Source organism: Aplidium turbinatum, chromosome 15, assembly GCF_918807975.1.
Source record: "Aplidium turbinatum chromosome 15, kaAplTurb1.1, whole genome shotgun sequence".
In the NCBI taxonomy this organism is placed as follows: domain Eukaryota; kingdom Metazoa; phylum Chordata; class Ascidiacea; order Aplousobranchia; family Polyclinidae; genus Aplidium; species Aplidium turbinatum.
In genome coordinates, this window is record NC_137486.1 from 16,419,807 (window position 1) to 16,433,189 (window position 13,383).

The 13,383-nt window shown below is 35.6% G+C and overlaps 1 protein-coding gene across 1 annotated transcript in view; it reads left to right on the plus strand.

Annotated features, from left to right (window-relative positions):
- Nucleotides 1-13,383, plus strand: part of LOC145784003 (neurexin-1-like) — a 47,638-nt gene that overhangs the window by 20,549 nt on the left and 13,706 nt on the right. Inside the window, exons 10-13 of the mRNA XM_082595760.1 lie at nucleotides 5,634-5,826; nucleotides 6,496-6,609; nucleotides 7,028-7,117; nucleotides 9,395-9,514. Coding sequence (XP_082451886.1) covers nucleotides 5,634-5,826; nucleotides 6,496-6,609; nucleotides 7,028-7,117; nucleotides 9,395-9,514 — 517 coding nt within the window. The remainder of the gene's footprint in view (nucleotides 1-5,633; nucleotides 5,827-6,495; nucleotides 6,610-7,027; nucleotides 7,118-9,394; nucleotides 9,515-13,383) is intronic.

Genomic DNA, 13,383 nt, shown 5'->3' on the forward strand with positions numbered 1-13,383 from the left:
CTTCACATACTTGTAGACCATGTAGAGTATAGAGGCTTTGAACCACAAGCGCAAACCCGGTCACCGAGATTTGCAGAGTAAGTTTTCCGCTTGGTGAAGTGTTGTTTTCAGTAAATTACTCTTCCCTTCATTGGGTGCTGTTAAATGGAGAGCTGTTATTAAAGTGTGTTTCTCAGATGCACTCCCCGAGAGTCAAGCCATCGTTTCCTAATCGTGCTTTTTCTTCGATCATAATATCGGGCACTAATATTGCATTATCAGGCGATCGTTTTAGATGCTGCCGAGCAGCGCTTGCTTCTGAATTGGCGGGTGCCGACCCCTTAAGATATGGTGCTAATGAGGAGGAGCAGGTTATCGCTAGGTTCCCAAACGTTTTTGGAGTTGCTAGAGGAGCTGATCATTTTAAAGACAGTTTTTTTTTGGGGCGATGCATGCAGTGGAACTATTTTTTCAAATTTGTCAATTCTTTGTAAACAAACATCCGCTAGATAGCGCGTGTGCACCATATTGCCATTCGGAAATTGCAATGGCTAAAAATGAATAGTTTTGAGGAAAGACTCCTCAGTTCAGTTGTTTTTTATTTCTGATTTTCTGACCATCACAGCGAAAACAATACACCTCAACATAGCAAGGATCTAGAAAAAGGTAGAAGCGACAAAAAGCGAACGTTACAACGTGCTTGAGACCGAATTAATTAACTAAGTTAGAATATTGGCACGGTCTCAACACCTTCAGAAATACTTAAGATAAAAAAAGAAAATAAAAATTTACAATTAAAAACAGTAACATACATGCAGGCTATAGCTTTATTAGCCCACATAGCTTTAAGCTGATATTTTCAAAATTTGTATAAATAGGCACTTGCTATGAAGATTTTGAATACAGCGGAGCTGTCATATTTTAATAAGCCAGAACCCCAGTGACAACTTCTAAACAGGATCATAGGAAGAGCAGCAGTCTGCAAAGTGCATGTGACACCTCAGGATGGCCTTGATAGCGATATAGCTTTGTTGCGTTATGCTTTTGACTAGCCTATGATTATCAACAAAAATAATAATAGACCTACCTCTGCTATAATGCCAAATCAGAGGTCAAGAAAAAGATAGACGCTACAAAGCGTAAGTGCTGATATTCTCTAGAATATTTAATTGCAATACTTCTCAAACGTTTTAAGCTTGTGGCGCACTAAAAAGTATAAAAACTTTTTGGCACTGTTACTACAAAACAAAGTTGACTAAAAAAGGTTGATTCTGCACTTTTGAATGCGATGGATGCGCCTGTCAACGTAATAATTAGCCTACGCATAGCCTACTACATTTGCATATATGTATATAATGCGTTGCATACATCTGCATTCTGCAATTAGATAGGCGAATACAATGTACACTCAAGTATCGCATGCTTGCCTCTATGCCTATTGGCAATAAAAAATAAAAAAATGAAAATTCCAAAAAGTTTGGCACAAACCTAAGAATCTCTCACAGCACACCGTGTGCCGTAGCACACAATATGAGAAGCAGTGCTTTAAAGAAATAAAAGTTCAGCTTGGTTGCAACACGTCTAAGAAATTGTAAACAAAAGTAAAGTAATCGCAGAAAAGAACATATGCAGTACACAAACAAATTATGCCAAATAAAAATGGACATTTACAATCACGTTCGACCATGATGCGCTTCTAAAAGTGTTGTCAGTCAGCAGCGGAACCTTTAGCATGTTTTTAATTCATGATGATGATGATGGTTTTATTTGTCATAATAACGAATATATCCCTCTGATATTGTCATGGTGACAAACAGAGGTTGAGGATTTATTTTCCAAGTATCTGGTATGAAAGTCAGATCTTTATTACACAGACTAGCAGTTTATTGGTAGAGAATGTTCGTTTGGAGGAGAATATTTTTAAATCAACCAATTCGAAGCTATTTTTGCTGTTTGATATTTGATGTGTATATTATCTTACAAGATGTTTAGAAAGACGAATGACTACTGGCTTCTGGTGATGGCACGATATCCCAACTCCCAACTTCTCTCGTTTATTTGTTTCAAGAAGAAAGAATTGTCATGCAAAAATAAAGCGAAGAGTAAGAGATAAGCAAACAGTTAGACAGGTAGTGCATAAAGTTGAAGCACATGTCGAGAAAGTTGCAAAGATAATTGCGTTAACTGGATTGACTAAAATAACAATTGAAAATTATTTTTAGTTAAACCAAACGTCACATCAATTTTTAATCTGTTTACCAGACTTTTTCTTGGTATCTGTTCTGCCGCATGTTGCAGATATAAAATGTTGCTTTCACACATTCAGCTTAATTTAATCATTTTTTTTCATGAAAGAGCGTATTGATTTTATTCATATTTAAGTAGAAAATTTGTCAAATTATGAAGTAAAATTGGAGCCTGAAGCAAAGTTTAGACACTAAATTTCAGTAATTGGGTTTATGTTTTCTAAAAGCCAGCACGTGGGAGAGAGATGGAAGTTTTAGGTCAGAAGCAGTTTTCAGGAATTTCAAATGTATCTTTTTTATCAAAACTTTGTTTCTCTTGATAACTGTCGGTGAAAATATTGTGGTCGGGATAGATTGCTTCACTGAGCTAGAGACTATGGACAAATGTAGAAGAAGATGAAAGCAGTTTAGTTTTCGAAACTCTTACTGGATATGAGTTTAGTACCGTAGCCTATCAATCTTTGAGCTTTTTTTTTGATGAAATTAATATTTCTGCAATTTACAAATCCGTTTTTGGCTGAAAACCGAATTTAAAATTTTTGTAATAAACCGAAACACATTTTTTTACGTTCTTGACAGTGATATGGCCTCATTAGATAGGAAATCCTGACATGCAGCTTGAGATGGTAGAAAGGTCAAAATTGGTGTAGGTTCACGACGAAGCAGGTGCATGGTTTCTTGCATTGATTAAACAGCTAGTGATTGAATAGGTGAATGTTAGAATGCCTTGACACGCAACGCAAAAACTATAATACAAAGCCAAAAAATCACTCTTTGTGGTTCAATGCCAATGCACTATTGATAAGATCACTACAAGTCTGAACAGTTTCGCAATGTAAAACTTTATTTAAACGGTAAAAACGTTTATATATGTTTTCTATGATGCTTGATGTGCACTATTTCCTCTTTTACTGTACTGTATGTTATGGCATTAAAAAAGAATAATTGATCTTGTTAATCCATAAAATTTTAATGCGTAGCGTAAACCTGGGCGTCTTTTAAATTATTATCGCGGTTGTTTTAGGCACATTAAAATGTCAAAGCCTATAGCTAAATACAGCACACGGCTTTTAACTAAGATACGTGGTTTTCGTTGAACTCTTTATCAGCCAATAAAAGAAGAGGCAAAATAACTTACTACTACAACATTGGAAGGTCTTTATTTTTATTTTTTGATGTCTAAAGTATGTTTACAAACAGTCCAGAAATAGATTGCAGTAATTGCAAAGAAAATTACTTCATCCTTCACTACACAGTCAATACAATACTAGGCTACTTAAACTCGAAAGATAAAAAGTTACCTATGCCCAGTGCTTGATGTCTTAAAATGTTTTAAATCAAATCAATCAAACAAAGAATCTACTGAAAAATATCAATGAAAAACACTTTCTAGGACACGTGCTGCATAAAAAAAAAATTGGAACATCTCTCTCTCTCACTCAGGCAAAAGTAAAGGAACACGTGTCCAAGGCAAATAAAGATCAACCTACTTCAACTAACAAACAAACAAAAACAACACCAATATACATTTAATACACGCAGTAAAAGTCCTAAAATCTTGGAAACTTTTCATACAAGAGGCAGGCAATGCTTAGAGAATGCAGCAAGTGGCCGAGTGGTTAGCGCGTTGGGCTCGCAGTCGAGAGCCTGCATGTTCGACTCCAGCCACCCGCACTTGCTGTTGTTTCTCTGGGCAAGAAACTTTACGATAATTGCCTCTACCCAGTGATCGATTTCGAGTAATGGGCAGTAGTACCAAATTTAAGTCATAATTAAAGTAGACAACCGGAAACAGACATTGCCGTCGGCTGCAGCGTGGGTCAGGTGTACGTCGGAAGACGTACGTCGTCGGAAGACGTACACCAATGCATAGCGCTCAAGTCCGCTTTCCCGCAATGCAGGATAAAGATAAACAAACAAGCACAGTGGATTGAGAGATATACAGCTCCTACAACAACACTCCCATTTCGCAAGCTGATGCATAATGCATATGTCTGTCAGGGTCACAAACCATGATACACAAAGCACCTGCAATCCTATGGCGCTCTTCTGGTTAAACTACATACTAGTTTAGGGGTCAATTGAAAATTGGGCTGTGTTGATATAGCCTGTAGTATATTGTATTCTAGAACAACTCTTGTTTCATTTAAACCCTTGTCTATTGTCCTTTATTTTAGGGAAATTGTTATAAACTTCATTCTTACTGTATTTTCATCAATTGAAAACTAATCCTCCGCACTAACTTATACCGTAGTACTTTGGCACGGTGATAGGAATGAAGGCATGTGAAAAAATAAATTTATTGTGATCAATTGAGTTTGAAGTACATTACCATTTGGTAACAATGGAAAATGCATTAATATCAACAACTACCGTGGAAATGGCAACATTACTTTGCCTCCAGTGCATGCATCTCCATGGACCACCACTTAATCTGTGCTCCTCTTATTTCAAGGTTAAGTTTATTATTGATTGATTATATTATACAGGGTGTGGCAACCTGTTAAACACTTGGAAAGGTCACAGATTTATTTTAGAATTTGGAGTGCTAGATACTTCTAGTTTGCTTGATTGAAAACTACTCTATTTATAACAATAAACTATCATTATTTTATTGCATAACCTAACGTGTAAATACGTACTCTATTGCAATGTCCACATTCATAACCATAACCACTAGATTTGAAATCTTTTCAATTTCTTTTAAGCCCGGTTATATTCCCATGTGCTATAGCATCAAGTCACAGACACCTAATAACCTGTTTGACACAGATGATGTTAAGTGGCAATTATAGCGGCATCTATCTGTCTATTTGAGCTGACATCGAAAAGACCACAAGAAATTAAACAAAAAACAAATAAGTTTACTTGCACAACAAAAACAGATTGATGGCCAAGTGCTCAGCAAGCCTATCTGGTTGTGCTGATTGTATTCCAGTTGTACAGTAGCCACCGTATATCTTCAATTAACGAATTGTGAGAGAATCGAACCACGGCCTACTACTACATTCCGTGGGTCACGATCGAACTGTGTTTTTAGACAATCGACAAGCAACGTTGGTTTTTAAACATATTCTGAAGTGCTTTTTCTACGATAGTGAATGCAAGAAATGAAAACATATTTCTCGCGTTAACATTTCAGTAGCTTAGTGCCACACAGGCTTATGAACCACTATATATTTGTTTGGCCTACCCATTACAGTGCTTTTTACAGTGGTCTAAGCGATGATTAATTAGGCTGTATTATTCCTCTTTAAATTAGTAATACGTATAGAAAAACAGCAAAGATAAAACGCGATAATTCTTGCGCAGTGTCAAACATTTTTTTTTTTAATTTACTTGTAGAATCAATCAATTCCCAATTAACCAAACCAATATTGATTATGATGATTTTAATAACTTTTTCAGTCTCTTGCGAAGTCCAGCTATACCTCATCATCGTCACTACCATCCAAGGAAATTACCCCTTACTGCAATGGATTTAAAAAGTCCCAATGCTCTTCAACGCCTTGCAAGAACGGAGGATTATGCAGCGAAGGAATGAATAGGTTTATATGTGACTGCTCCAACACATCTTTCATGGGAACCACTTGTGAAGAAGGTCAGTTCTAAAAAAAATTATCTGCAAACGTTATTTCTTCATGGATGTACAAAAAAGAAGAGCTCGCGTTTAGATTTGCAATTGGAGCTTTTCTGTATAGCACTAGACTATCTGAAATGTATTGGAAATTACCTTTAAGCTTATTTTGTAAAAATTAGATAGAAGACACTCTGGACATTATTATTATTAACATTCTTGTCTGATGCAAATAAATAATAATAATAAGACGATGATAAAATAACAAGGGTCATCAAATTAAATAGACTTCAGCTGGCCGTTAGTACAACACAAATTAATTAAATATACAGGTTTCGATTAATTAACACTTTTGATGAACGTATCTGTCTTTATAAATCACATGGGCGCAATTTAAACGAAACGGACTAGTTTTGGCTTATCGAATTCTCGTTGGCTATACCGTTGTGCATGCAACAAGTGGTGGATTGAAGTTAATCATTTAAATGTAGAATGCTGCTAAAGGTAGATAAATACAGAACTAATTTTTCAAGGTATTTTTTACCTGCATTATCTTGTTGTACTGTTTTTCTAACTACTTTATTGATAGTTTGTGCAGCTTTCTCTGATTTACAGCAGTTTATACTACAATCTACTTTGTATGCTGATACGGTAAAACAAAATTTTCTTGTTTCTGCAATGTTCAATTTTCAGCCGCAATCTCTGCAAGGTTCGATGGAAGCCAAGTAATGAACTTTCCAGTCGACACCACCGTTCAGACAGAGGGTGAAGACATTTCGCTTCGGTTTAAAACACCAGTCAGAACCGGTAACCGAACTCGCTAAAGTTAATAATTTTTCATCGTTTTTACGTCGTTTTGATTCATCTGTGTATGGTACAACAATGTAATGGTAACACTTAATTATCCTCGAATATTTGCGTTGCATATGTAGATTCTGTGAAAAAAGACAAATACAGCAACAATAATAGCAACTCAACTGATTTTGTAACAAATTTATTATCATGGAGTTATTGTTTTGGCATTTAATCGAAAGCAGTGAAAAAATTTTATGTTGCTTCCTTTTAGCATGTTTGTAAGATAACGTCTTTCTAGAAACTTTATACTTCTTTTGTGTGACAAAATGCCCAGGAAAACCAGCACTCCTAATCTAATCTCTGGCTACTGCAGACCAGGTATCTGGGTTATCTCGCAAAGCAATTGTTCAACTGCTTTGTTTGTGTGTAGGGATCTTATTCGCAACGACGTCAAATAGTAGTCAAGACAGTTTAACAATTCAACTCGTGAAAGGACAAATACAACTTCAAGTGAACATTGGTGAGGAAGATTTAGAAAATCTGAAAACTTTTTTTTAAAAAGCATTGCATCTTAAAATACCAATAATAGTGCAAAAACGGCAAAAAAGTATAAAAAACTATGATAGTAACTTTTTAGCCATTATACACACGTTTTGTTTTGCTTTTTCTTTGCGATATTGCTTCAAGATATTTTTTGGCGGTAACCTTATACCTTGCATATAAATACCCTCGTACCAAGTCGATGAAGCAAATCTAACCATTTACTGTTAAATTAGTGTTAAGTTTTACACTAAATGTATAGGTCTAACAAAAACTTTTTAAAGCACTGAAGCTTTTACAGCAGAATGGCCCAACCCAACGCATGACGATCCGGTCTTTTATGTTAACAAAGATCTTCACAATGTATTGTTTTCATCGGCATAGTATCATTAAAAGTTGGCTTCATCGGTAGAAGATCCAAAAAGGAGGAGCATTTGTCATGCGCCCCCAAAAACACGAATGAAAAATGTAAATTTATTCGGTTTTTGCAAAATATTTTTGTTCATTTCGTTTGCTTAATCACATGATACTAATTAATTAAACCAACGACAGAAGGCCATGTGCGTTTTGAGTTAGTGGCGGATTTAAGGAGAGATAAAAAAAATTGTACCCAAGCTATTTCCATAAACAATAATTTTCAACCAACTGCATGTAAAATAAAGGTAACAGGCTGGAACAAATTGTCCGAAGATTTCCTTCGTCTCGAAATTCATTAAATGTCTTTCATGATGCGAATGACAGGGGTTTGTGTCATGCTAAGCACAACGGTAAAACAGAACATAAGGGTATATCCGTTGCAAAAACTCTTGATACAAATGTTCTAACTACGACTAGTGCTTCCTTCTACATCACTGTACTTTAAGCATTTCAGTTGGCACTTTATTAATTAAATCAATTGGTAATCAAATGTCGCATTACTTTTTTCTAAAAGGAATTGTGATGTCATTGGTGACGTCATACCAATAATAATTCCATTCATGATCATTAGAATGTGCAAAATCATAAATTACGATTAACACTGGATATTTATGCAAGGCATTGTTTTTCTCTAGCTCCAACAGGTAAAGCGTTGGAGCCAATTAAAATTACTCACCTAAAATACCGAAAAAACACGCGCACTGAGAGATGCAGTTTCTGCATTTGACGCCTCACACAACCGGTTAATTTTGAAGTGTTATAAAAATTGCAGTCTATTAAGCAGAAGCACCTGTGCAAATGTGCAATGCATATCCAAGCTCACAAATAACACTAATTTTTATTTGACTTCTCAACAACTTCAGATTTAACCGTTTTATAACATTTTTACAATATTACTTTAGCGCATTTAAAATTTAGCAAGTCTATATAAATAGCTGTAGCAAAAATTAGTAATCAGTATGATAATATGTTCATGCATGTGGAAAGAAATTGATATCTAATATTTGCAAATAACTACACGTATTGTTATAGCACAAACACAAAGAAAACTTCCGCTTGTCTTTGACGTGATTCCGATGCTTTAACAATATCGATCTGCGGTGATTTCTATTTCAGCTTTCTTAATTGCATGCACTGGTAAAATCAATTTTGTGATATTGAAAAGCCGTAACAAGACATCGAGATTTAACATCACTGTAGATTTGTACAAGGCCTTCTTGCAACCCCAGCATATGGGAAATAGGTCTGCAATGTAGCTTACTGAGTAAAATGCGTTTTAGACAAAGTACAGCAATTAAAAGAGCTTAACAAAGATAGCTTTCTCGCTATTTGGCTTGAGCCTAGAGTGTGTAAAATTCTTACCTTATAAACGCACAATTTCTCTCTTTTTGCTTATAAATAATTCACAGCTTTTCTGGTGGGTTGTTAAACTGTGAAATCAACGATTTGAAGATAGGTTGTTGTGGACTATATTTAAATGATATGCAACGTACTTACAAAAAAGAAACTAACAAACAAACTCAAGAGTGGGTCAAAGCATTCAAAGCATTAACAAGCGCAAGCGATTAGTTGATCTACTGTAAAACTACCGGTACAGATTTTACAATCAAAACTTACTGCTAAAGATATCGTTTTTTTAAGAAGAACTTGTTGTGGAAGAATAGAGAGTTACTTCCAAGTTTGCAATTATTTTGACATGTTTAAACCTATTGTGGCTATTCATTTGCATCTCCACAGAAGCATCGTGGCTGGAAGACGCTACATCTTAGATTTTCAAACTGGGGTTTACGTATCCATTAATTCTATGGGTTTACGTATTCATTTTATGCAAATATTCTAGGTCAAGGTCCAGACCTGTTGCTGGGTGGGAGTGACCTCAACGATCGTCAGTATCATTACGTCAAAGTATCCAGGAGAGGTCGCATAATATCATTGAATGTAGACGGAAGACGAAAGGGAAGTAAGTGTTGTCTGTTTGAAACGGTGTTTTTATAAAAAACAAAACGGCTTTAAATTTCTTCGTTTGAATAATGACTTATTTTTTTAATAAGAGTTTATAAAAACTGTGAAGGCATCTTTTCAATACACAAGGAGTTATTCCATAAAATGGCGGTCAAAGTCAGGAACAAAGTCTTAGCCTATGCTAGTGGTTCTCATTTTATACAAAAGTGTGCACCTGGAAAGATGAGTGGACAGGCAACACTTCTAGACTCCACTCTTTCGTCACTGACGCTAGGCTCACGTCATCAGGAAAGGATCTTAGCCAATCTTCCTGGGAACGACTGAATCTCCTCCGTACATGCATTGGACGCTTCGGATACATGATGCACAAATGGGGCCTATCAACATCTACGGCATGCAGCTGATGTAGGCTAGTGCAGAAGAGCAAACCGCAGACCACATACTCTTCCACTGCCCGACCTTTAGGCAGTTGGTCTGTTAAATTTAGACGACTGCACTATCAAGTGGCTGCTCGGGGCATGCCCACACACTGCACACAATCATCTGATGAAACGTAGTCTACAAACAACAACTTCTCAAACGAAAGAAAAATTGATGAAACAAATTGCCGATGCTGAAAAGTTCAATTGTTTATTTCATTTTTTAAAAACGCTTACAGTTTTCTACCGTACCATTTTAAAAGAAAACCTTAACGAATTATCAAGAAAATGAAATATCTTCTGACAGGTGTCAAACCCACAGCAATGCTTAACGAATTATTTATAGGCTACCCTTTAAAATTTCAAACTAATTTCTTTGCATAACCTGTGAGCATCACATAAACAGGAGTAAGGCCAGATAAATTTTATTATCAAAACCTAAATCATTACCTTTAAAATCATTTGAATCTTCCATTCAAATTTGAAGGCTAAACTACAGTTGGATAAGATGCTGAATAATATGACGCAGGTTCTATACAGTTTGCTTATGACTTTAGAAAGCCATTCCACTCATACATTATAGATGGCCTGAAGCTTGAAGTGAAAATATTTTTAGGCCATTTATTTGCAAGGATACACACTTTTTATTTCCATTTCATGCTGTCATCCAAATATTTAGATGACGAATTTCACATAAGTATTAAGTAGACGTTAATATCTTGACCTATGCTCCGGTGTCTTGATCTCCTGTAGAAGTGTTACGCAAAAGACATGAAGAAATGTTGTTTCTTCAAGCCCAAAAAAGTTTTGTAAGCACTTCTTACATTTTGATTTAACATGTAAGAAGAAAAGCCAGATTTTAGTGCTTGCAAATATTTGTTGCAGTTCTGTCTTTGAAGTATAAATGCTCGATTATCAAGAAAAGTCATCAAAGTCACTCAACATTTGGCAACAAAAATAGATAAACTAATTTTTGTCAAATCTTTTGAGAAAATCATTTTTGACCACACTTTTCAACAAAAAAACTGAAAGTTCTTAATCTGCTTTAGTTTTTAGTTTGTATTTAACATTCATCATCGGTGCTTAGTGTGATTCTACAAAGACTGACTTTACCGATTGGTTTTCCCGCATATTATTTTCCTTCTTACAGCTTACAGATCCTGCTATATAAACGGTCGACCAAGAAAACGGTTATTATCTTGTGGTAAGCTTAACATGGTGGGGTGGCTTTGGCATGCGCCATGAGAAATTCGGTAAATTGTAGGTTGTTTCACCACCGAAGTTAGAACTTGACCAATCACAAAGAAAGAAATTTTTCTCCATGAGATTGTTCTGTTTGAGAGAAACTTTCAGCTTTCTGATTGGTCAAATTTGAGAACGATCTGCTCCATAATCAAGCAACCTGAAGCAATTGCAATTTTGAAATTAGTAAATCAACTGAATTTCGAAAACATAAGCGCTCTTCCTATCCTATGTATAAAGTAAAATTAGTCCTTGATATATTTGAAAACTTCGAGCAGGATGCTTCTATATGGACGCATACACAGACGATTTGATGTATCTGGTATTGACCACTTGCTTCGATAGATAAAAGAATACAGAATGAATGTGTACGTTGTTGATGTATTTTGTACATGTAATCTACAGCTGTTAGCAAAAGTATTTCACTGATAGATATTAACATTGAATGAGCCTTCTGGCGTACATTGATATTATTATTATATGGCTTTACCATTCAAGCAAGAAAAATCTTAAATACTGCAATGAGAGAGTGCGGCAGTTTACATTCCTTCGGTGGTTACCTTTTGGATGATTGGTTCCACAATTTTCATATCTCTATTATCCAACAGTCACTTTATAGATACGTTGCAACAAAGTTTGTATGCGGCCAGCAAAATATAGTGTTTCTTGTTCCAGGTTGTGGCCGTTGTGCAACATTGACTTGTACAGGCCTTGCTCATCCTAGTTTTTTATCGTGCCATTATGCATACCATAACCAAGACCGATTGCGGTTTTATTCACAAGAACAATTTACTGACCGGCTTGCAAATTCATAGATTTCTTGCACATGGCATAAACATAGTTTAACATTAATATTTAAAGCAGTTATCTTTCTCTAAAATCTATCTTATTTGTGCTTTTAACATCATGCAGTTTCGTATAGTAGCTCAACAATATTTCGAAAATCAATTCTCTTGTGCAATCTACCAGATGCTATCAAGAAAAGGCGTGACTGCATTATTCATTCTTTTTCATGTTTCCACAAATATGATGGATTACAGCTGAAATACGCATAAAAAATCCATACAACACTACATATAATCACCTAGTCCCTTTTATACTGTACAAGTAGGCCTATACGTACCCGCATAGGCCACTGGTCTGGACAAAGCCGAATTTGGACGAAAATGACACAAAAATGGAGTAACTGAAATAGTTGGCCTAAACATTCCGAGCAACTGTCATCCGGCGTCATTTGACACAGTACAGTAGCCTATTAACACGTATATTTTATTATTATAAGTCAACCTATATTCTTACACTCGTGTATTACTGTATTAGTAAGTCAAAGCCAAATTTGTTGTATAAGCTTAATAGTTGTACTTGCTGTACGCCTACATTCTGTAGCAAATGTTCAAGACAGTTTGTATTAATTTTCTTCCAAACGGTTGTTGATAGATGTGCGTCCTTTTGTCGTACTGGGTGAAGAGCGTTGCACATTTAACGCTTGCGGGCTGTGCTTGTGGCTTATTAGAAATATTTTGTATTTTACTTTCGCTGCTCTACTGGATAGAGTGCTTACATCTGAAACAGTAGACATAGATTCGATACCCTGCCGAGTCATAGCAAAAGATCATAAAAACGACGCCGGACCTTGTTTCTGCTTCGCGCAACATTGCAAGAAGAACTTAGAACAGTGTTTCTCAACTGCTGCTCTTTTTAGCGGCTCTCAGAAGTTATGTCAAAAACACATAATTTATCATCAAAATATCTAGTCCCGTCTAGCTCTTTTAAAAATGCTTTATCTTGCTATTTGTAACTGTTTTGTCATTTAATTCTACTGTAATTATTTTTCGAAAATCATTAATTAATTATGTGCCTTCCTTGGATATCTACCTATAATGCGATGTCATGGTCATGTTTATAAATAAACGCATGTCATCGTGTATAATCAAAGTTATAATCTATAATTGTTATAGTGTATATCAACATGTTACTGGATATAATATTGGCAGTGAAATCAGCTGTCAGCAATGGGCAAATTGTCAGAAAGTTTGAAGCAAGCTAGACAAAATATTAAAAACGTAAATGAGTTATTTAAAACTGAGGTCCATATGCGGGTTGGCAATAGATGCAGCCATCTCTCAAAACAGTTAATTTTCAATTGGAGCTGCTAGATATCCAGTCGGATGTGAAGAACAAAAAGAACGTGTCAAAGTGAAGATCT